Below are 25437 nucleotides of genomic sequence, written 5' to 3' on the forward strand. Positions count from 1 at the left end.
ACATTAGCACTAATTAATTGCACTGTTGACACAACTTGTTAGGCCGCTGAAGGCTATTGTGCTAATGTGACAAATAGAGCTTGTTTACACAAGTTAAATTAATGCAAATGCTACGAATGATCGCTTTACTAGCACTGCTATTACAATACAATTACACTTCTGCACTTCACCATTTCACTCAGTTTCAAGGAAATTCAAACAAAATACATTGCAGACCACATCGATATAGTATAAAAAGGCACACTTTATTACTAGGCAGTATACAAAAGTATAAAACACATGAAAAAGGTGTGTAAATGCTTTATAAAAATGTGTTTTGTGCTTGGAAGCTATTAAGAAAAAAAGGCATCCAATATCAGAAAAGGACTTTCTGATCCAAGTGTTTGAGATGGGCTGCTGTAGTTTAGAAAAACCCATGCTGATTGAAAACGCATTAAAAACAGTATATTACAAAGAATCATAAGAAATGTTTGGAAAACAGTCGTACAAAAAGTTTTGCATAGCACATTGTCAGTGTTTGCTACTGGAGCTTTTGGTAGAAAAAAAAATAAAAAATGAACAAAATTCAAGTACTGCTTTGTTTTCCTTTGACATGATGGTTTTTAGACAGGTTATGTATAAAACGTACAAAACTTTGTTCAGTGGAACTGTTTCCCTCTGTAGGATACTGTCCAGACTGGTAGGGACACCGCCCTGAATAAAAAACATATTTTTCTTTTTAACAATTTTGTGAAAACTTTTTCTTTTAATACTTGACGAGGCTGGTCCTATCACGGTGGAGACGTGACTCGATCATTTGACTGTAAACACAGAAACACACACGCTGTGTGTTCTGCCAAACACATGAAATTCTCAGTAGACATTACAACAGTGCATGACAAGAAGGTAAACAATAAGAAGGGAATTTCACTTTGAAATATTTCATGACTTAAATACAACTTTTAAATTTCGAAAAATGTATTAACATGCCTTTTGGGTTCATGGTAATGCTAGTAGGGCATAAATACTGAAGTAAAACACTGCTCAATAGGCCAATTGTTTAAGAAATAATTATAAAAAAGGAAATAAATTAATTGGCTTATTCTTTATATTAATAACAGAAATTCGGAATTACTAATAAAATACAGCCCAACGCTAATTATATAACCACTATTTCCCATTTATAATACAAAATTGATAATAATACAAAAAAAAGCCAAAATAAAAAATATTGACATTAATTAATATAAAAAGGAAACAAACAAACAAATAAAAAATACAAAGTCAATAAAAAAAAAAATAATATTTCGAAAGAAAAATGTATAATCTTTGGTTGGTTGAATTCCAACAAGTGTGTGTGTAAAAAACGCCAATGGCATTGAGCCTCTCCCAACTGTTGTACCACAACAAATAACATTTTAAAAAGGTCCCACCGAGCTGCATCCGGCTGAGAATGTTGATGCTTTCAGGTCATTTCTCTGATGTCTTTTTGTGCATGTGTGTTTTCGTGTTTTAGTTTGCTTGGATGTGTGCACGTGTGTGTGTGTGTGTGTGTGTGTGTGTGTGTGTGTGTGTGTGTGTGTGTGTGTGTGTGTGTGTGTGTGTGTGTGTTCACATGACCAGTGTCCTCGTCGGGTAAGTGTTGTTGTACTTGTGGCCGTGCTCCGACGCAAGGATCTGCTCCTCTGTCTTCGCGCACGTCGCCTGCTCCCACGAGCCGAGCTCCAGCGGCCGATGAGGGAGGTGGTAGTCCTTGTGTCCGTCCTCACTCAGTAAGGAGCTGGTCAGTAGGTCCTGGAGGGAGAAACAAGAGGAAAAGCAAAGATCAAGATCGACGTCCCAAACTGCAGCAGAGTGAATGGACCTACAGGGTTAGTTCTCAGAGTTTGGGGCTTACCGGTACTTCCTGGGCCGGCCCGGTGGAGGGGAAGAGCTGAGTGTGGAGCTCCTGACCCTCCCACTGCATGCAGGGACTCCTCTCGCAGGGAGACTCCACCTGGGGGGCGAGATGGTGGAACACATTCACTGCATGATCTAAAATGATCTTATTTTATTCAATGATATTCGATTCAACTTTTGTTCAATTATATTTGCATTAAATTATATTTAAATAAAATTCAATTTGGTTGATAATTTCATAGTTATATATAAAAGTGAATTAAAATGTATATAATTTCATTTAATTTATTTTCATATTTAATTTCTATACATTTTTACATATCATGTAAAATAACTGTCATCGTCAGTTATTTTACAATTTATTAGTACATTTGCTACTAAAATTACTTAAGTGCCAATCCATTCTATTTTTGTCATTTCTCCAGTGTAAAAAGTAAAAGTTTTATAATTTTGTCAAAAAGATTCATTTTCAGCACCTTTGTGCACAAGCATATATATGTGTTAAGGTGTGTATCTGCGTGTGTGTGTGTGTCTAATCTTCTCACCTCTTGTTTGATCTTCTTCAGTGGCGGCTGCTCGTCCAGTGACCCCCCCGCTGAGATGGTACACTCCATCGGCTCCTGTTTGATGGACTCTGTCATGTCCTGCTCCAGGGGGGAGTTCTGCAAAATAACCAAATTCCATGTTTAGTCACGACAGAGTCACAGTGTAGCACAGTAGTTGTTTGGCTATCAAAAAGCATACCTAGAAACAATGTATAGACATACAAATAGCAATTTAATCTGTAATGGAAGAATGAGTTTGGTGTGTGTATGTGTGTGTGTGTGTGTGTGTGTGTGTGTGTGTGTGTGTGTATGTGCGTGCGTGCATGCGTGTCCTCACCAGTGATTTGAGGGGTCCATACTTGGCCTCCTGCAGGCCTATGGCTGACCTAAAGGGTGTGGGCGTACACGGGGTCGATTCCAGGATAGAGCGACGAATGTTTGGCGTCCTGAACCTGAGATGGTAAGAATGGTAAGAAAGAATGAGATTCAGGGTCATATATTAAAGACACAACATGTCCAGAACAGCAAGTGAGTTATGAAGAGGTTGGAAGAGTTTAATAAAACTACAAATTACATGTCGTTCTCTTTCTGGGGCCTGAGCGAGTGGTCTTGCTGTAGAGGTGTAACCATCGGGGGCTTGGAGTCCACCGGCGAGCTCATTGGTATGCTGTCGCTGTCTGAGTGTTCTGAGCTCATCGATTGGTTGAGAAACTGTGAGGGGGAAAAAGAGGCAATTGATGAGTTAACTTTTTTTTATTTCAGTTTAATGGCTATTATGGAGTCTTGGAAGTTAAGGTTTAAGGAAAATTGGTGAATTATTGGAGCAAAGAAGGCGCAAAGAAAACCTAGAGATCATAAAGTATGGAGAGTAAATGGGCTAAAAGACAAGCCATGGATTGAATGATTGGGCTGGAAAATAAATGACAGAGTGAGAGAAAGCGGCAAAAAGACACGAAAAGGCCTCTTATCGCATCTGCGTGATTGTGATGACGTAGATGGAAGCTGAATTTAATGGTGATTGGATGGATTCTGATCAAAGTCAGCTACTACTTCTTAGCTACCTGCGAGGGTGAAAAGGGCAGAGTTCTGACTGTCGAAGGCTTGGGCGTGGAACAGATGAAACCAGCCAATGACCTTTTGGTCCTTGAACCCTGATTGGGCGAGACCCTGTCTGTTTTGGCTGCACTCCTATCCATGGCCTCACAGACTGAGGAGAGGCTCTGGGAAAAGGACGGGAGTAGAACACTCGGTCAAGACCCCGCTACTTGGTCAAATCTATGCCTTTTTCTAAATGCTCCAAAGGGTACACTGCCTGTTTGGGTTCAGTGTGGAAACACTTGACGGCAGCAGAGGGGGGGAAACACAAATAGCGGAAATTGAGAATATAGTCAGTACAGAAACGGAAAATAACTAACTAACCGAGTCAATGACAGATTCCATGAACTCTGGGATGGCGCTGGAGAAGGCGGTGCTGCCGTGGTGGCCATTGCTATGAGTGTTGGAGTTGCTGTGGGCTCGCGTCGACGAGGCGCTCTCCTCAGGTAGGCAGCTTTGGCCGAGGGGAATGGCAGGGGCGGCAAACTGTTGGTGGTGGTGATGGTGTAACGATGTAGTGAAGCCCTCCAAGCTGTCCGTCACAGAGCTCTGGTTCACCCAGCTGGGGAAGGGCAGGTTCATCTGGGAGAAACAAAAATATCCAGATTGACCGTCAGTAAATGAGTACAAACAAAGAATATGGTCATAAAAGAACGTGTCGAGAGAGGAAGAACAGTTTATGAAAGAACAGTGTAGAGGGGGAGAGAGAGAGAGAGAGAGAGAGAGAGAGAGAGAGAGAGAGAAGAAAGGGAACTTGGGTGTAAAGCTGACAGGAGAGTGGCAGTGGTGGATAGAGAATTGCACAAGGGCTCACGTACATGCAAACACACAAAAGTGGCAAGATAAGGCCCTATTTCATCACTTCTGCAAGAACAGACCCCCCAGATGTTTCCTCCTTCTCTCTCTCGCTCGCTCTCTCTCTCGCACACACACACACACACACACACACACACACACACACACACACACACACATACTCCAACCACTGCCCTCCAGGCAAAGGGTCAACCCATCTACACATAAATTGTGCTGTCACACATTTACATGTCTACACTCTTAAATACACACTCTCTCACACTCTCACACTCACACACTCACACACTCACTGGTAGTGATGGCTGGCCTCTCAGCTCGTTCTCAGTTGACATGAGCAGAAGTTCGATCTCTTTCACTCTCTTCTCCTTCTCCGGGTCCTCCTCACTATAGTGTCTCTGAGAGTGAGAAAAGAAAAATTGATCATTTTAAGTATAATGAATATTAACTACACTGAACTGCACTTACACTTTGATGGACACACTTCATGGATGCGTTATTCTACCTGTATAGCAGCGGTTCCATGCTGGGGGATGTTCAGGATGTTTAGATGCAGCGCCATTGGGAAGGGAACCTGTTAAACCAAAAGATAATTTGGCTATAACAACATAAAAGGATAATTCTTCGGTACACAAAAGTATGTAAATTTGAAGAAAAAAAAATGCCCTCAAGCGTGGAGAAGCTAGAGTTGTTTTCAGGGGGATGTTTGTTTCAGGCTTTTCTCAAATAGCAGCGTGGTGGAGTCTCAATTTCTAATGAGCTCATCAAATTGCGCCACTCACTCTGTGCGTGTCAGAGATGTAGGGGTAGCTGATGGACGCCAGTGAGGGGAGCAGCCCGTGATGGGTGGGCGAGTGGGAGAAGTCCATGAGGTGGTTGGAGGCCTTGACATAGCCGGAGCCAAGGGAGAAGGAGGACAGGCTGTTCTTGGAGGAAGTCTGGAGGTAGCCCTCCTGCTCCACCTTCCTCCTCATGGTGGAGTTCCAGTGGTTCTTGATGGCGTTGTCTGTCCTGGGAAACATTGAGGGGGAAAAAAAAAAAATGAAAATCATAGGCAAAAGATTTTGCATTTATTACGGTAATGGTGTGAGACGCATCTTCACACCAGAGCTCAAATGCAAAGACAAAGATACCCTGAACCCCCATGGGGACCTGATAGCTTTATCAAAACTGACACACACACACACACACACACACACACACACACACACACACACACACACACACACACACACACACACACACACACACACACACACACACACACACACACACACACACACACACACACAGAAGCCCAGAGATGCAAAAAGCCAGATAGGCTTATCAGCATGGAGCAAATACAATCATGGCATTGCAAAACTCTTGTCTTCTGTGGCCCCCTTGTCTTTTCACTCCATCCCTTTCTGCTTCATGAGAGATCCCTCCTTGGTTCGTTCTTATTTCGCTCTTCCCCCTTAAATTTCACCTCCATCGCTCATACATCATTTCTTGTACCTTCTCACTCAATGCGACCAAGGTTCCATGGTAAATCCGTCGTTCTCAGTCTCTCTCCCCTTCCCTAGCCTTTGTCATCTGCCTTCCACTGCCTCTCCTATGTCCCCCCCCCCCCCCCCCCCCCGACTCTCCCTTCTTCTCCCGCCCGCTCGTTCCTACCTGCCGGGGAGCAGCTTGGCGATCTCGGCCCAGCGGTTGCCCAGCTTCTCGTGGGCCTGGTAGATGATGCGGTCCTCCTCCTCCGTCCAGGACGTCTTCTTCACCTCCGGGTTCAGGTGGTTGTGCCAGCGCTCGCGGCATTGCTTGCCGATGCGTCCCTTCAGGTGCTTGGCGATCACCGACCAGCGCTTGGCGCCGTACTTCTGGACCAGCTCGATCACCTGAAGAAGGATGGGATGCGTGTGTAGGCGGAGGGGGAGAGAAGGAGTGGAGGAGGAGGAAAAACAGAAGAAAAGTAGAGTGGAGCAGTGTGGTGAAAGAGGAAGGAAGGTGCAATCACAGAGAACAGAGAGCGGGATGAACAAAGGTAAGAATAAGATGAATGTTGAGTGTGGTGAAGGGTGTAAAATGATTAGGAAAAGAAAGGAGAAGAGGTAGAATAGGTCGAGGAAAAATATGATAGAGTGAGAAATCAGGAGAGAAAAAAAAACACTGAAAAATTAGTGAACTTGATGGAGAAAAGATTAACCGATCTCCACAAACACTTCTTATCTCCTTCCCTCCCTTCTTCCCCCTTTCTTTAACAGTCTATTTCTGCAGGTTACTGGAAACACCTGCTGAAGTGCACCGAGGGAGTTTCCAGTGGAACTTTAGCCACACGGATAATTCCGCAGAGATATCTGGATGGAAATCAGACTCCCCTGGACTTCCAACATGTTTTAATAGACTGGAGGTGTGATGTGCGCTTCAAATACTGTAAATTATGAACAGTAAAAATATACAGTTGCTTATGTTTCAGAACGGCACTGTCTGCAATACGGTGTCACATTGTTTTTGTGTGTTTATTTTGAAGGTGCAGTTGTATTGGTTGCTTTATTTGATCACATATGGACTGTTGTTGTTCTACTTGTGTCTATAAGTGTTGTATTAAGGTCCTTATGGGCTATCTTCTAAACTGTCTTCTTACCCTCTGGTCCTCCTCTTTTGTCCAGGGGCCTTTTATGAGTTCTGGGTTGAGAACCTTCTGCCATCGGTGCTGGCACTGCACATCAGTTCGGTTCTGGTGAAAGAGAAAACACACCATCAGCAACATACACATACAGTCAGTATATATTCTCAAGACTCACAACCAACTTAGATTCAACAAAAATTACACTTCTCATGTTGGCCGAGTACATTGTTATTCCTCTTTGCCTACCTCCAAAAGTCATGTTTGTGTGTGCTTGCATCATTTGTACAACTTACAGTTAATAATCTAGAAATTTGTTTCCAGTCTTCTGATCCATGAAGCTCGACAAGTTTCTTCAAGTTCTCATCCTGAAAGCAAAACATTTACTTTAAATTAAAAACAAATACAATCTCAACTCATCAAACCCTTAACCAAACGCTTTTTTTTTTTACAACTTATTTTTTGGAAATACAAAAGGTCATTCTAAAAAACTATGAAAGGGAACTACAGGTTATGAGGAAGTGAGTCTGCTGTGGGCATAATAATCTTTTATTATAGCCATTATGCATATTGTGTGAGCACGGCACATACACATGGCTCAGCTAAGTGTGTGTGTGTATGTGCCTATGTGTGTGTGTGTGTGTGTGCGACTGAGTGTATGTGCCTGTGTGTGTGTATGTGGAAGAGAGAGAAAGTACCTCTTCCCGTGTCCAGCGTGTTTTACCGAGGTGTCGTTTACCCGACTTGGCCAGGGGGCCATCATAGTCATGGTCATACATCTCAATGTCTTCATCATCCTCCTCACTGCTGTAAACACTAGAGAGAGAGAGAGAGAGAGGTAGAGAGGAAAAATAAGAGATAAAGTTCAATAATGGGACAATAAGTGCCCATCTGTTTTCTGACTACTCCCTAATCATCTCTCAGGCATAGAGAACTCAGCCCATTCTTCAGCTCATCAGGTGCCGACACAGACAGAACCAGTCATTCTTGAAGGTTTGGGTACAGGTTTTTAGCCAACACACCCACGAGGGGAGAAATAGAAGGGAGGAGGGAGAGGGAGAGAGAGAGAGAGAGGTACGCCGTTGGACAAACAGGTTCTCGTGTTTTTAGTTTCCACAGATACTGGGATTGGAAAACGTAATCATAATTTCATGACCCTGGCATGTTCAGACCTGCACTGGCATTGTACAGCACACACATAAACGCAGACACAAACACACACACACAAACACACTGTGATGTGAATGCCAAGCTCCTGTGGCACAGTAACAACAGGTGAACAGATGTGATGGGATGTGTGTGTGTGTGTGTGTGTGTGTGTGCATACACAATATATATATTTTGTTGATTTACAAGTATAATTTTACAGGAAAATAAATTGTTTTCAGGAAAACATTAAAAATCCCTCAATCATAGACTAATATATTATACAACATGGGATGGGAAGAAAAAGACAGCACAATTTCAATTTGTAGTAAATGTTAGCATTTTTTGTCAATAAAAACAAATCAATAACTAAAGTCCTTAGCCATCGTCCTAATAAATGCAGTGACACAATTTGACCGACCACACAACATAGTTCGTGGACACACGAATGACAGTATAGCCGAATCTGATGGGGTGTTTGAAGCACTTTCTGAAGCACTTCAGTTAACACCGTTTCACAAAAAGGGAGATAATGGTAATAAGAACAACATCGAATTGTTTTTTGGGGGTTTTTTTGGGGGTTTTTTTTTTTTTTGCATCACCATACCCTGTAACCAGAGTGACCGGAGCGTCACAGTATCGGACAGTTCACGCACCGTGCGCGCGACACTTGAGTGGACAAGTGGACTCGCGCGCCCGGCTCATAGCCGTCACAGTGACTAGTTTCCACACTATCCCCGGATGCCTGTTTGAGAGGAAAGCTTTTTCAGCAGATTACACAGAGCAAATACGGTACGGCTGGCGTGTGGCGCGTCCGAAACGAGAACCCATCTTATTGCAAGAAAGATTTCTGCATCGACCCCCCCCCCCCCCCCCAAAAAAAAATCTAAATCTAAAGTTTACACCTGCCGTAGGGCCGGCCACCGAGAGCCGCGTTCCACAAACCGAGACGAATACTCCGCTGTTTTCACGCGCGGCGCGACGCGACACGCGCTGCCCCCTCGCCCGGTGTCCACGCGCCTAATCCGCGACGCCACGGTTCCGCGCGCGCGTCGCGGGGAGCGCGGCCAGAAGCGCTGACAGCGGCAGCGCGGGGAGGCGCACCCGCCAGATGACCGCCACCTGTCACACCGGCAGCGACGCACGCACGCACACACGCTCTCACACACACACACGCGCACGCACGCACACACACACACACACACACACACACACACACACGCACACACACGGTCCGCGGTGTGGAAACTCCTAGATCCAATAAGAAGAACGCATTCATCCGGAGCGGAGTGGAAGGGAAAACAGGTGCCGCTTACCTGTGTCTCGGCCGCCGAGCCATCTGGAGTTTCATTGAGTGGCTCGGTAGTGTGCGCTGGACCCCGGTTGTTTCCACTCTGCGCGTCCTCCCGGCGAACACGGAGGTTCACTTTCATTAGCGTAAACAGCCGCGCGTACGCGGTACACACTCGCCGCGGCTCCTCCCACTCCGCCCGCCGTCCCGCTTCGTTTGCCGCGCCCCGGGGTGAGCGCTACTCCACTGGGCATGCGCACTCGAGCGCCAGCCGCGGCACGCTGTCAAAGGCGCGTTTTCCCTGCGACCCCGCGCTGAACAGAAAAAAAAAACAAAAAAAAGACAAATAAACAAAAAAAATGCTTTTCCACTGATTAGATTATTATATATATATTTTTTTGTTTACTAAATATTTTCTGCTTATACATTTCTCTTGTTTTGTATTTTCTGAAATAGAGTGTTATTATGTTTTCATCGCACCGCCTATTTTGCACAGCCGTTTTTCCGATACAAATGTCATGGTTTCTCTCAGTGTAAGGGGTGTTGTGTTAAGTAGGCCAAAACATTACACACAACTTTGTCCCGCGGTCCATCGTGGAAAGTTGCAAGGCAGTACCTGTGCACAGGATAAGCCTTGTGGTGTGGGAGACAGATGTTTGAGCGTGATAAAGCGCTTGACAAGAGCTGCCTCGTGTGTTTGGCGATAAAAAACGAACCAGGGTCCGACAGCAATCGTCGCGGATACTGGTGTCTAGTATAGTGAGTGTACTTGCTCTTCTCTGGAGTAAAGCCGCGAAGTACCCGCCTTGCAGTGCGACTTTCACTTTCTGTCTGCATGCATTTTGTGGAATTTATACCTATAGAAAAGTCCGGTATATTATCACTATATGAGCTGTCAGATAGTGACAAAACGTATTATCTTACTTATTTGTTACGACGGCTTGATGGTGTATTTTAATTTATTCGTATTTCATATTATATATCACATATTCATTTTTATTGTTATCTAATATCTAATTATATTAGAACATAATGTGTCAAGTCACACTGTTATTTATTTTGTCTTCGTCTACCGAGGAGAATCGTTATTTTATTTCTTCTTCTTCTTCTTCTTCTTTTCGCTTTTGGAAGCATTGGCTGTTTCTGAAGGATCTCGTTTGGGTCGTTATTGGTTTATTTGTATAAATGTGGCTCTTCATTGTATTAGTTCCTCCATACGCGACCGTATTGTCCCGGTCACTTATAATTACCATCACCTTAGCGCAGCCTATTGTTTCGGGCCAGTCGTCTTGGCGGCATTACGAGGGGGTGCGCCCACGCGCGTGCACGAGTACGCGCGTGGGCGCACACAAACGCACACGCAGTAGCAGCCTCCACGCAACTTGCACTGTTTCACTGGATGTGGGCTCGTTCAGGCGTCCATGCCCCTGATTATTTAGAGGCTGAATACAGTTGTGATTTGAATTGTGGCCAGAGATCAGGCTTTTACGCCGCAATTTGGTATTGATTCTATTTTCAAAATTCTACCGAAAATATTTTTTTTTTTTACAATGATGTCACTTCATTCCTCACCTACATAAACGCCGAATCGTTTGAACTAGGGGTGGGAAACCTCCGGCCCATGGGCCTATTCTTCATATCCAGTCAGTCGTCCTTTATCTAATATCAATTTTTTTTAAACAAAGTAATGAAACCTTGATTTGGAAAAAAACTGCCATAGTAATACAATATATGTATATATCAAATCGTTTATAATAGTCTATATGGCCCACTGTGTATATGTAATTATCAATCTGTAAAGCGATTCCCCACCCCTGACATAACACATCATCACTGTATGGGTTCTTTATGGTTATTTTGATTGACACCAGACCTGTGAAACATTGCGTCGCGTCCTAATATGGTTGTAATCACCTGGACACAAATAGAGACATAAATTCCCAAGGAAAGGTACACAGCTGTGTACACATAAGCAGGTACATGTATGTGTGCGCGCACGTGTGTGTGTGTGTGTGTGTGTGTGTGTGTGTGTGTGTGTGTGTGTGTGTGTGTGCGTGCAACAACACATTCCTATCCATGTGTTTTGTGACTTTGCTCCTGTTCAAAGTGTCTTTTCTCTTTCAGGGGAATGACCATAACTCCATCTTGATACCTAAAGGCAAATTAACGGAAGAGAGCCAGGCTATGCAAATAGACCATAGTAAGTGGAGCATGGCGCCCCAGTTCCATTGACTGGGAGCTGTGGACATTTGCATGGGCGCGATTGGACAGGTTAAGGAGAGGTATTGTGAGGGCTGCCCCCTTTGCAAAGTATTGTGCATAGATTGGCTCATTTGAATGATTTTTATTGCTGGCCCCTAGGCTGGAGAAATCATGCCACCAAGCTTTCAAAGTTACTATTTGGAAGGCATTTACGACAAACAAATGTGTGTGCGTGGGTGCGCGCACGAGTGCATGAAAAGACATTGCAGCAATTGTCATTTTAGCCCTGCTCATTATCTATAAAACAATCCTGGGGGTGATGCTGCTACAGGATTTTGTAATGATGAATTATAATGAGAAAATTAGAAATTTATAATTCTAAAGGACTCCTTAAATGTTTTCACACGCCTAACTCTTTTGTGACGGGAGAGAAGAAACTTGGAAGTTATTTGTGCGTGTGTCTGTGTGTGTTTCTAAGGGGAGGCCTGTGAAAGAAGGGCTCTGGAAAACACCCTAGGGATCACACTGCTCTCACTTGTCATTCTGCTCAGTCTGCGCTTGAACAATATTCCTTCTGAGAAGTCTGCTTGAGGAAGATGACGATGATGATATTGTTCTTCTCAATTAAAGAACCTGAGATCCGAATGTTCTCACACATGCACACGCCCCTGCTACCAACACACACACACACACACACACACACACACACACACGCAAGCTGAAATCCCAGCCGTGATGATGTGATTGTCTACACTCTCCTTTTTTATTCTCTATTCTCTCACTAGAGCCCAGCCCGTCTTTGACCAAATACACACACACACACACACACACACACACATACACACACACACACATTTGTGAGATCATGGAGCCACAGATGGGTGCTAGTTATTTACAATAGAAATATTGCAGCCAAAACATTTTTAAAAAATCATGATATTGATTTTTCCTTCCTATATGTTTGTCTTGTGCAGCTGTTCACTGAAGGGATTTTTGTGTGCAAATATGTATGTAGAGTCATGCCGTGCACGTCTAAGTGCGAGTGTGTGTGCATGTTAACGTTGTGAATGACACCTTGCAGTCGCTCCAGTCGGTCTTGGTTTAGACATAGAGAAGAGATGAGTAAAATGTCAGATAAATAATCTGATACTGCCGGTGATGCTAGTACAGTGGAGAGCCGGCACGTACGTATGCAACCTACATCGATATCACATGAGGTTTGGTGTGTCTCCCTTCTCTAAAAATAGACAGGTGAAAAGAAAACAGACACCTGCTTAGGTAATTCTAAAGAGCTTTTCAATGGAATGGCTCATGTTGCAGGTGGCGGTTTGACACGAAGCTGCTCTGGATTGACACAGGTTGGTTTGCAATGGAAACAAGTAAAGAGGGAGAAAGAGAAGGTTTACCTACCATTGAAGTTGCTAGTGTTTTACCTCTGGGAAGGGTGTCAGAGTGTGTGCGTGGCGTGTCTGTGTGTGTGTGTGTGGGGGGGGGGGGGATATGTACAGTACATATGTGTGTTGAGGTCGATGGAGGTGGTTATAGGTTCCCCCTTTTGTGGAGTTCTCCCTTTTAATTTCCACTTCCCGCGTTTTGATGGTTGACACACATGCATGCATCAAATAAGAACATCTGCACACACACTAACACACACTTCATAGAGGTCACACAGGTGATGAGAGGGGGATTCTTCCTCTCTTCCACATCTTGCAAAATGTTTCCAGGATGTTTTGGAATGAAGCAGCGACAGTGACAGAGAGAGAAAATGTTCCACTACCACACGCTGTTGTTGTTTTTCACTACCTTGGTTTCACATTAAAGTTGTTTCCCGTAACTCACCAGTCATATATTCAGACATAAACATTGTTTTTCGCACATGTTTACCACATCTGACTGTTTGTGTCCTATGACTATGTTATACATGTCACCTTGGAAAATCTGTTGCAAGTGATGAAGCAGCAGGGTTCAGATTAAGGTTGAATAATAACAAGTCCCATTGTGGATCAACTCCTGAAATAAAACTGGGGGAGAAGTTGCAGAGATGGATTCATTCAACAGATGGGTGAACAGATTGCTCCAGTGAATGGGTGAGCGGATCAGTGGTTTGGATGGGGTTTTTTTTCCATAAGAATGGTCACATTACACACAGACAAGCACAATGATAGATAAACCAACAAAATATTTATGCATTATTCTTTCTTCCTCTTTTTTAACCATATTTACACTGTAGGGTTATGTGTCTTTGATTAATTCTATTAGATTTCAGAAGCGACACAAAATGTACGTTGTGCATTGGATGCCGGTGGCAGCTGTGAAACAAGCGAGAGCAAGGGATTGCAAATCTGTCAACAACACGTGCAAATCGGAAAACACATTAATCCCGGTAGGATTCTGGAGGAACACAAAGCTTTTTGTGAATGCGGGTGAGGGGACGAGGCCGTCTGAAATGGTTGGAAGAGAGTATGAGGTAATGCTTTGCATAATTTGCCAGGAGCTCCAAGCAGCACAGGAGTCTTTCAGAGGCACAGACCTCTGACGAGAATGCAAAACCGCTACCCCCAGCAGTTTCTGGTCCGTGGGGTGAACAACTTCAGCAAATGAAGTAATCAATTTTCGAATCCAAACTTTCATGATATCTGACATAAAATGAAAACCTCAGTTTAAAAAAGAAAATGTATAGATGATACATACATTTCACTGATATGTATTCATATTTACAGGGGAGGTACACCCCTAAGTGCCAAAAAGGAACATTTAAAATGGTAAAAAAAAGTATCAATAGTGCACGCACACACACCCGCACGTGCACACACACACACACACACACACACGCACATGTGTGTGTTTATTCAATTTGCGACTGCCCTTTTCTTTACATATTGGATTTGGGATTAACCTGCCCTCCAGTAGCACACACACACACACACACACACACACACACACACACACACACATTTGTGAGATCATGGAGCCACAGATGGGTGCTAGTTATTTACAATAGAAATATTGCAACCAATACATATATACATTATACATATACACCTGCATACACATAGAAAGACTTTGAGTCCAGTTACCAGTGGCACTCAATTTTCATACAGTTCACATACACCGAATGGTAAAAGAAGAAAAAAGGTAATCCAAATCTAAATATGTATATATCTATTTGTGTTTACTTTTTTCTTCCTTAAAAAAGCAGCATAGCTTTTAGCCAGCAGCATAGTCAATGATAGTAGAGCAATGATAAATAAATAAATAAATATTCAATATTTACAGTGGGTGAAATGCACTATGGACACAGCAGCTGTTCATAATTTATACGGCGTGTGGATATGGAAAAAAATCTTGACTATAATAATTGTTATTCTTCATTCTTGATTCTATTATTATATAGGTAGCATTCAGCAGTATTCGGTAACTTTTAGGGACCTCACACAAAGCAGCGGCAGCAGCGGCAGCGTGTCTTTTGCACATGCGCAGTACTACTGCACCCACCGTCACAGCAATGGCACTCTGTCTCTGGGAGTGAAACACGTACTCTGCGCCGCTCTATGAGCCGAAAAACGCCAGGGCCGAGTGGAGACACATAGGCAAAAATGTCTCGACACAGAAATGTCCGAGGTTACAACTACGATGAAGGTACATAGTGTGGAGTTAGAGAGAGTTTGTGATTTAGAACAGAAATCAAGGCCTCAAACCGCTAATAGCGCTAGCCTCCATGCTAGCAGCTAGCTAACCTAGCAGCTGGCATGGAGGCGTGATAACTATGTGGTGTGATGTGGCAACTGGCACCAACTCAAAGTGAAACTTAACTAAAACGCTACAGTTGAACTGGCATGGATACACTGGTTATTGTGTATTATTGTGTATATACGATCAGCCATTGCTTTACAATTGTTAACGCTATGGTTTGTGACGTCACTAGTTGGCGGTCACATGGTATAGGCATTTATACCCGTAACTTCATAATCACTTAATCCAACTTAATTCAAATCCCTATATGTTGCCCATTTTCCCCAGTTATCCTCGCCGCTAAGCCACAATAGTAAGCTGCCTAGCGAAAGTGATTGTTGGGGTAACCTGCAGAGTTGCTGATCAAGCAAAGGCACAGCTGTCATCAATTACTAAATGTTGTACTTTCTCCAGTCAGTGTCTGTTAAAATATTGTAAAGATCCCACTTCATTCTTTTAAAAAATGTATCCCCAGACTTTGAAGATGATGACATGTATGGACAGTCTGTGGATGATGACTACTGCATCTCACCAGCAACAGGTTGGTGTCTTCTGTAAACCTGGTGGCTTACATGAGAGTAGTTTTTCTTGATTGCTTACTATTCATAGTATAATGTTATGCAACGATGTATAATGCGACCACATTTGCATTTCTCAATCCAACAACAGAATTCCATCCAGGGATTAATGAGGTGGTGTTTTATCTGAAATACAAATCTCTCACTCACACACACGGGCCAAAATGATTTTTCTATGGATGCTTTAGATCTTCACCAACAGTCATTTTTAATACTTGTTAGGTGTTGGGATATATTCAATTGATGAAAGATGAATTAAAAACATACATGATAGCAAGTGCTCCACAGGGTCAACTGTATGTGTAATTTACAAGTGGAGCTCAGCAGTAAAGGTCTCATGGGGCAATGTGTTAAGTACCATAACTAGGGCTGCCCCCTGAAAGTAGACAAGTCGAATCATTAGTCGGGACACCCGTCAGTCGACTGAGATGCTTCAAGTCGAGCAGTCTTTTTTTTGGGGGGCGGGGGGGGGTTTGTCAGTTTGCATTACAATAACAGGATAAAACAGATGGACACTTACAAAATGTATATGGATAACATTTCATTGCAGAATTAAGGGGAATGACAAATATTTTTACATGTGTGAATCGTCAAACATGGCTCTCCATGTGCCCTGATTGCCGTGCCTCCGTGTTTTTAGTTTTATTTGGAGGAATGGGGACACGGCACGGCGGAATGGGGCATGACTCGTCGGGATGGTTATTGTTAAGATTTTAATGGTACTACTACTCTTACCGATAATGCTTATCGATCTGGTACTTTAACAGTACTCTTATTGGTTCTTTTAAAAAACATTTTTTTGAGAAAAACAAACAAATGAAGAGCAGAATTAACACTGCCTTATTTTCTGCGCATTACACATAAAGAAGGGTAAATCAAGGAGAGAGTCACAGAGAAAGTGTCCCCGTTACACACGGTTCCGTTCCATAAGCCCTTTTTTGTTTCATAAGGAGAAGTAAAATAAAATAACCTACATCTAAAATAAAAGCACACTGTTGTGGTGTGCTGATCGTGGCCGCCCCATCGCTGGCACACGCATCGTCTGTATCGCGGGAGATGGAGACAGGGGCGCAAAATGCGCCCTGATCGCTCCCTCTTCGCGCAACCACCTCGGGATGGCAGCCTAGGCGGCCGCCTATCTCGCCTATAGGAAGAGCCGTAGAGAGGGGAGGGGGCTCTCGCCCTCTCTGTTCAGAGCTGTTGAGTAATCATTGGTGATCAGGTATCACTTCCCCGCTCTACAGGCCCGTGCAGAGACGTTAAAAGGTGCAGGTGCTCAAAAAAAAGCACGTGAACCCCCAGCTCCGGGTTCTAAGCATTTTGCTGCTCTGGTCAAACGGAGTAGCACGGCAGATATCATGGGCATCGGGGCGCCCGTGATCTCGCTCCGCTGTGTGCTCATTGCGGTGGCACCGAGGACATTCCTCATGAATATGCATATCTTGCCTAGACAATCTGCTACCTTGATGCCCATTCACGCTTAAAAACAACAAGAAAAAACAAAAAAAACGTGTGTGATAAAAAGGGCTCCATGGGGCATCAAGAGGCAAAAAGGCAGGTGCCTGCAGGTACCTTCTGCCTCACGTGCTAGCCTGTTGCTCAATATGCAAATCTTGTGATTATAATATAGCAATATATAATACAATCTCATAGAGAAAGATTTCGATTTATTTTGTTTCCTTTGTTTCTTGTATGGAAAATGAAAAAGTTAACAGGCTCCCGTTACTGTGTTTTTATTTTAGATCTATTTTATTTCTGTTTGTTTCCTACAAATGAAATTTATGAGCACAACTCAGTTAAGGGACTGTCCCGTTCCAAAAATAAAATTTAATATAACCATCGCTGCCCCCCAGTGATTGGAATTTTGCACGATTGCCCAAGCCTAGTTCTTTTCATATTAGCTGTTGTGAATTTTTGAATTATCTAAAGAGAGACTCACTCACGTGGACCGTCTTTTTGTAATTATGAAATAACTTGAGTGCTTTGTGGTTCCCACAGCGGCACAGTTCATTTACTCACGGCAGGAGAGGCAAGCACCTAATGTAGAGCCTGTAGAGGAAGAGGAGAATGAAGAGGAGGTGGCCATGTCCCCTTCTATCAACCAGACTATCGACCCACTTGATCAAGGTAACGTCATTATATTCTCTATCCATACACACACATGGCGACAACACCAGTGACCAGTAATTTAACATGTGCTGAGTGCAGGAATATGATTCAATAGTCTTTATCTTGTATTGATGGGGATGGTGTGGTGTGAGCAAGCTACACCTTGCCTTGTATCTAGGTCATTGGGATCAGAGTGGCTGCATACCTGTTGCTCATTGATTGGTCTAACGAGCAGCAGGTAAAACCCCCATCCCCACATACACTCAGGAGAGGAGCCCTTGTCATGACACATGTCTGTCTGCTCCTGGGCTAATTCCAATTGTCCCAATCTCTACAATAAACTAGTGTCTACAACCCCATCTTCTGTGTCTCTGTGCTCTGTGCCACTTCCCCGCTCTACAGGCCCGTGCAGAGACGTTAAAAGGTGCAGGTGCTCAAAAAAAAGAAAAAAAGCACGTGAACCCCCAGTTCCGGGTTCTAAGCATTTTGCTGCTCTAGTCAAACGGAGTAGCACGGCAGATATCATGGGCATCGGGGCGCCCGTGATCTCGCTCCGCTGTGTGCTCATTGCGGTGGCACCGAGGACATTCCTCATGAAACCCTGAAACACCACCTGGGTGGTGGGCGGTAGGCAAAACTGCCACACTCGCACCTGAACAGGGACTCTCCGGCACGGGGATGGGAGACAGAGGGGCTGTCCGAAGACGCCCTCAAGCCACCAGCGGGTCAACGGGCGGGGCCCAGGTCCAACCCTCTCCATACTGGCAGCAGCAGCAATCCAGGGTTTCTGGCGGAGGACCAGGGAAGAAGCAGCAGCAGCAGCAGCAGCCACCGCGTGTAACTACCTGCAGATAGCTCCTCCGCCCAGCAGCCACTGCAGGGACCGCCCAGCAGCCAGGCCACCCCTCCAAGCAGCCTCCGCAAAAGCCAAATCCGGCCACGCCTTAACCAGCCAGCACAGCAACCCGAGGCCCTGTGCTCCGGAAGGGAGGAGGGGGGAATCTGTCGTCGCCCTGGGGGAAGGAAACAGGTCGACCATGGTGTTCCGGGGAACCAGGTCCCCTGGAAGGGGACCAGTTACATTTTCTTTTGGACATTTGTTGGTTTCAGGTATGGGAACCCTGTTTCAGAGTCTGGTGTTTTATTATTTTAAGGTCTTGGAACCCTGCGCCAGAGTCTGTCCTTTTCAGGTATAGCAACCCCGTTTCAGATTTCATTCTCCCTGGCCTAAGTTTGTTGTCGGCGGTATATGATGTGGGGATGGTGTGGTTTGAGCAGCCTGACCTGGATTTAGGTAATCGGGATCAGAGTGGCTGCATACCTGTTGCTCGTTGGTTGGCCTCACGAGCAGCAGGTAAAACCCCCATCCCCACACATTCAGGAGAGGAGCCACTGTCATGACATGTCTATCTGCTCCTGGGGTTATTCCAACTGGCCCACTCTCTACAATAAAATGATGTCTACAACCACATCTTTCGTCTCTGTGGCGGAAGTTCGTGAAACGCCACTTGGGTGGCGAGTTGTAGGCAAAATTGCCACAAAGGTCAATGATTGTAAATGCACTGCTCTCATCCAACTATCCGGGATACAAAATGGAATTTAAGATTTTGTGTATACTAAGTATTTGTTTTAAATGTTTCTGTTTCTGTAGCCAAGCTGTACTCCTGTCTGGACCAGATGCGGGCCGTGCTGGGAGAGACGGTGCCGGATTCCGTCTTGACCCAGGCGGCCATGCGATGCGGCTACGATCTACAGAGGGCATTGGACGCAGTGCTATCTGAGGATACAAAGCCAGTACCAGCCTCGAGAACAACCAGTCAGGGACATCCATCGGCACTGAGAGCTAACCAGGCGAAAACATCGCTACCACAGAGAACTAATCAAGATGGCACAGCTGCCTCGAAGCTAGAAAAAGGTACACTTAGAGCCGGTGACCTGAAACACGACATTGAAAGGCGTTTCTGGAATGTGTTATATTTGTGTGTGTGTGTGTGTGTGTGTGTGTGTGTGTGTGTGTGTGTGTGTGTGTGTGTGTGTGTGTGTGTGTGTGTGTGTGTGTGTGTGTGTGTGTGTGTGTGTGTGTGTGTGTGTGTGTGTGTGTGTGTAATTTTTTTAAATTTAATGCATTGCTTAATTTAATGGCGTACTTTCAATTCCTGGTTTCACTTATTGTTCCCTACAAAATAAATTACTAGTGATCAGACAAGTTACCCATCACTTTCTGAAATTGTGGATGAATGGGTTTTTCTTTCTTATATGCCAAGCCTTTTATTTATATTGGAAACAATGCACCCTCTTCATCTCTACAGCACAATACAGGTTTAATATTAGGTTTGTCTCATGGTTGAGCTAGTCTAAGTGGAATTATATTCAAAATAATGAGTCTGGAGGACGTTTAAGTCAATGTTTATGAGTTCAGCATAGTCTTTATTACTAGGGATGCTAATTTAGATTTTTTTCTGATGGTAGCTGTCCATCGTTAACCGATCATGAACCATTATCCGACAATGTTCAAATATTAGGGCACTATCCCACAATTTCAAAAAATATATATGTATAAATTGATTGGAATTTACAAATTATGATTATAAATAAGGGAGTCATAAATGTATTTTATACGTGAACACTTTCCGCAGCTTGTGTCCCGATTGCGGAGAGACGTGGAGCCATTCCGTATTTGGAGCGGTTATTTTTACTGTTTTTAGTTGTTTTATTTGGAGGGACGCAGGAAGTGTGCGCTATGTCCTCTGTACTCCCGTTGCGTCCCGTTAAAAAACAAAACATTTTTTTAAATAACATACTTTTAAATTATAGTATTAATCAATCAAAATTATGATCGTCAGTTAATGGGTAAATAGTTAATTATTAACATCCCTAGTCTTTACAAATGTCATTTTGAGAATTTGTTACTGATTTTTTTATTTAAATTAAATTGTGAAAGTCCATAGTTAAGCGAAATGCAGTGTTGCTTCATCTTTATATGAAAATAAAAAGCTAATGTCTGTTTTTTGAGTCAAATAAAGCAACAAATGTTTTAACAAAATGCCTCTTGTCTCCCTCTTGTTATGATTTGACTCATCTGTGGATTCATCTCCCGCCTGGTCTCGCTCCACTCCTCAACTGCGATTGGCATTCGTAAGGTAAGGAGCTTGCTTTTCTACTCTTCACACTGACACTGCATCCAAGACACACCGACCTGAGACTGCTGAGCACATACAAACACAGACATGTTTTCAAGTTGGAGGATGTCACTTAAGTGACCTACTAGCTCAGCCTAAACCTCATCCAGTGGTTAGCAGTTCTGAAAGGCAGAATCTTTCCAAACGGTGTGTTCCAGCAGGCAGTGCCAGTCTGGCACTGCTCATGAGTGAGCATGAGCAGAAGGGACGGTCGATGGGAGCGGCGGATACAAGGCAGGGTTTTGACATCCCTGCACTTCCTCAGAATGCTCCTCACTGCCTACCTTCCACACCTCAGACTAGCCCCCCCTTAGGAACCTTGGCATCACTGCAGACTTGTCCATTATCTTCGAGCCTGGCACCCACTGTTCCTCCTCCCTCCCTCCTTACAGCCACATTGGGTAACTTATCTCTGGGCAACCCTGGAGTGAGTAGTTCATCCTCCTCTTTCGGTGCTCCTCCTCCTGGTTTCAGCAGTCTCAGCTCAACCCTCCAGAGCAGCCAGTTGATGGACAACGGGTCAAGAGGCAGACGTGATCCCAAGGGAAGCCCATCATTGGCTGATCTTATGCAGGAGCACTTGAACCAGACCCCATCCCTCAACAACCCCTTTATTGACGCTTGTAGCGCTGCTACTCCTGGAATACCAAGGGTTATGGCGGAATCGACACACATGCCTTCTTTGTCTCAGCTCGCCTCCCTGCACCAAGACAAAAACCTTCACTTTCCCCCTCAGTCACATGACATTGGCAATCCAGTACGCACATTCCCACTTTGCACTTCAGCTGGCCTTCCAGGTCTTGGTGGTGCGTTTTTGTCATCTCCGCTAGGTTTGCAAAACCAGTCCAAGCATCCTTCTGTCTCTCAGCTGCTTAACACAGAATTACCGGTCAAAGCTCTGAATGTGCACTTGACTGAGGAGGCTCCTTCTCTGTCACAGCTGGCTGCTCAACATCAAATCAACACCGTAAACATATCGGAATACTCCCTTACCTCGCTGCTTGCACCGTGTGAACCACAGGAAGTCAGCATGTTGACTGGCAGCTCGATAGAGTGCAGGACCAAAGATAAATCGTCCCCGGTGCGACTCCAACACAAACACAAAACGTCAAAGTTCGGTCAGACCATTGACTTGAGTGCGCTTATGGCAAAGGGGTCGGGTCCCTCTGTCTTTGCACAACCTTCAGTATTTGCTCTGACTTTATCAGTTCGCGCAGCCAGTTGTGAGAAAAGCAAGTGCCAGCTGACGAAGGCTAAGCGTAGGGCTCCAAGGAGCGAGAACCATTACCAGGCCTTCCTGTGCAGCCCGCACAGCAAGCGGGCCAAAGCCAAAAAGCCGCATACCCCGCTTTTGCCTATTGAACCCTTCCAGTTTGACACGCCCTCCCCCGACGACATCGTCCGAGAAAACCAGAAGAAGGCCTTCACCAGGTAGAAGGAAGGGAGGCGACTTGTGGCCAAGAGGAGCAGATGCGGAAACCCTCTGTGTTTGGAGTTAACAATGTCTGAACAATAACACTGGAGTGGAAAAAGAGAATATGATTAACTTGCGTCATAAGCAGCAGCTTGAAAATGACCCAGATTCAGTTTTAACTCCCTTCTTCACCAAACATAGATTAACTTTTTCTTCTACTTATATTTTTAACTGCAGTCTATTTTTGTATGCTGAAGTGGGCAGTTGGAGTTTTAATGACATTTTTGTAATTTGTTCTTCATATGATCAAATAAAGGATAGTACTTATTTTAGTACTTATTGCTCTGGCAATGTAGTTCCTTTTTCAGTTGTATTGATATGCTATAGCAAAAGAGGAGAAGCTGTTAGTATCCACTCCACTGCATTTTTTTTTTTTTTTTTTTATAGAGCGTAAGAGGTTGATTTTATTTGCAGGTGTGCAGCACCAGTTCAGGAATATGGATCAGTTAACCATTGAACTGGTTTTTACTGCTGCTGGGAGACATTTTGGTTTTGAGAACACCTGGAGAACACTTACAAGTGTGGTGTATCAAACATATCAGCGAGTTATTTGCTCATGCCATATTAACAAATTATTTTAATATTGTATAAAATCTTTAATGCAAGTGTAGCCTTGAATATATCAAACAAAGAATGCTTTTTAGTGAAGTAAAATGGATTGTTATGCTCATTACATTTTTAAAGCTCTGATGTAAAGTGTTGTGTTTTGACACAGACGTGTCACAGCATACAATGGAAAAGGTTCTTTGTAAATTTTGAAATAAAGCTGACCTCATTTATGTACTCTGGTGTGTGTGTGTTTCAAAGTTTTATTTTTAAAATTGTAGGTCATGCATTCCTTGTACATGCAATTTATCTCAGATAAAATAAAATCTTATAGTGAATAAACTCCGTGTTACAGCCCTAGCGAGTCATTATTGGTTTGAATGAGAACCCTTCTATGCTAAGTAATTCCAGGAAAAACAAGATGAGTTGTGAAAAATGGATTGCTTCAGGGACTTACTAGTTATTTTTCTTACCATTCACCCAAACCATATTTCATCCCTATCACATCTCGATAAAAATGTGGCTAAAAGGCTGTTATGTGCGGTTATCTGCATCGATGATGTTCATCTAAAACGTCTCTCCATTTTCATTTTATCACTATCACAAGTTTGGGCGGTGCGTCTCCTTGTTTTCTTAAATGCTCTGGCTGGCAGTGAAGTGATAGTTGTGTAAACTTTGCACAGGTGCAGAGAGCTCAGTGCACCGGACCCTAAGGGTGTCAAACATTGAGTGTAGTTTAGCCGAAGGCCGTCTGTAGGTGGTAGTAGTGTTGAAAGGGCTGAACTGAGGAATTGAGCAGGATTTGAAGTGTTCCTGCAGACATTGAAGCTTAAGGTGTTTGGGTAATGATCACACATCTTTGCGTTGTTGTCATTTACCTTTTGACATATTATGAACTGTGTGCAGTATGTGGGGCTTTTTTGCAACACTGCAAAGTACACTTGTGTATGCATAAAACAATTGTTTTTCAGTTTTGTACAGTATAATACTGACAAGCACTTATTTAACACAAGTGTGTAAGTTTCTGTGTGTGTCCAGCAGCTCACTGCAACTGAGTTGACGTGTGGGTTTCAGCAGGAAACTCGACTCTGGGACAAAATGTCAGCCCAGGCGCACCAGCCGATCACTTGACTTTCTCTCTCTGACACCCACCTACGTAGGAAAAAACTCATCACTGTTTTTCGGCTTTGAAAGATCAAATAATTTTTGTGTCTTTGCAGCATTGGGCAATTCTTTTTGCTCGCTGTTTTTTCTTTGTGGTGCCACAGGACGAATCACATTGCTGCAACTGGCCGGCAGGTTGCATGGTGTCCACATTAGGACTCGTACAGCATTGATGTTTTATAGTGGTGTTTTTAACTTTTGCTACCATAAATTAAAAAAATATATATTTTTTTATGTTAAGATGTAAATTGTAGCCAAAAAACAGGCCTTTGATATCCAGCAAGAGTTTTATATCTTAAAACCACCAGCAGCTTCTGTGTTTGCTAATCTACAGTACATTATAACAAGTGCTTGTTTGGGGATGCAGTGCATTTTGCTGAACCCCATAATGAATGTCACTCCGCTCCCACAAGATTCTCTCTATGGTTTGTGAATGTCTTCAAATGGATCAATACATTTTACTGTCATCAATACATTCCAACACAGAAAATGATTTAAATATCTTATGGAAGTTGATATTAAACAGACGGAATCGGAGATGGAAATGAAAATAATTGCCCTAACAATACCTCTATGATCTCGCTCAGAGCAGCACCTATGAGCCCTTATTACTTTAGTTTTGCGTGCACATTTGTGTGCATTTTGGGGGTTGTTATTTGCATATCCTAGGCCGAGCCCTTCATCCATCCTGTGTTCAGTTGGGCCCTGGGGCCAAGGCATACATGTGACTCTTATCCACCCTCAGTCACTCCAAGGGTCTGCGCCTGCCTGAGAAATCCTGGGTGAGTGGCCGCAAACTGTTTACCTGCCAGGGTAAACGGCGCTGTCTAAACAGATCCTGCTATAAGCTGCCTCGCAACCTGGTTCAGCTCTGTAGGTGTTTCCAGGGCCCTATGAAAAGTTTTCCCCCTGGGGGCAGCCTAAAAATTTATCAATTTGGTTGTGTTTGTCGAGCATTTGAAGGAAAAGCGGCAGTTGAAAAAGATTTGTGACTTCAGACTACTGTGGAAGAATTAACTGCTCTGCTGTCTGTTTCACCCAAGGTCACATGATTGGTTCAAAAGAACCCACAAAAACAGT

At 43.8% G+C, this 25437-nt stretch overlaps 2 protein-coding genes across 4 annotated transcripts in view; one reads left to right on the plus strand and one right to left on the minus strand.

Annotated features, from left to right (window-relative positions):
* Positions 1–260: 260 nt before the first annotated feature.
* Positions 261–9486, minus strand: myb (v-myb avian myeloblastosis viral oncogene homolog). Its single transcript, XM_080020268.1, has 14 exons — positions 9399–9486; positions 7635–7752; positions 7233–7304; positions 6955–7047; positions 5988–6208; positions 5114–5342; positions 4837–4905; positions 4625–4729; positions 3843–4100; positions 2998–3134; positions 2761–2875; positions 2424–2540; positions 1877–1975; positions 261–1773 (listed from the first exon to the last, which is right to left on the minus strand). Exons 1-14 carry the CDS (start codon positions 9431–9433, stop codon positions 1591–1593), a joined length of 1851 nt encoding a protein of 616 aa, XP_079876394.1. The 5' UTR covers positions 9434–9486; the 3' UTR covers positions 261–1590.
* A 5589-nt stretch (positions 9487–15075) lies between these two features.
* Positions 15076–25437, plus strand: part of hbs1l (HBS1-like translational GTPase) — a 28454-nt gene continuing 18092 nt past the window's right edge. For 2 of the 3 annotated variants that reach the window (XR_013844761.1, XM_080024390.1), the window contains exons 1-4: positions 15076–15214; positions 15783–15848; positions 17884–18012; positions 19646–19909. Coding sequence is in view for 2 of the 3 variants with exons in the window: in XM_080024390.1 (XP_079880516.1) it covers positions 15172–15214; positions 15783–15848; positions 17884–18012; positions 19646–19909 (502 nt within the window). In the remaining variant the exon portion in view is untranslated. Of the gene's footprint in view, positions 15215–15782; positions 15849–17883; positions 18013–19645; positions 19910–21139; positions 23505–25437 lie in introns of those variants that run through there. The other variant, XM_080024391.1, reaches the window with a different exon arrangement.

This window comes from Zeus faber (genome assembly GCF_960531495.2).
Source record: "Zeus faber genome assembly, chromosome: 2".
Classification (NCBI taxonomy): Eukaryota; Metazoa; Chordata; class Actinopteri; order Zeiformes; family Zeidae; genus Zeus; species Zeus faber.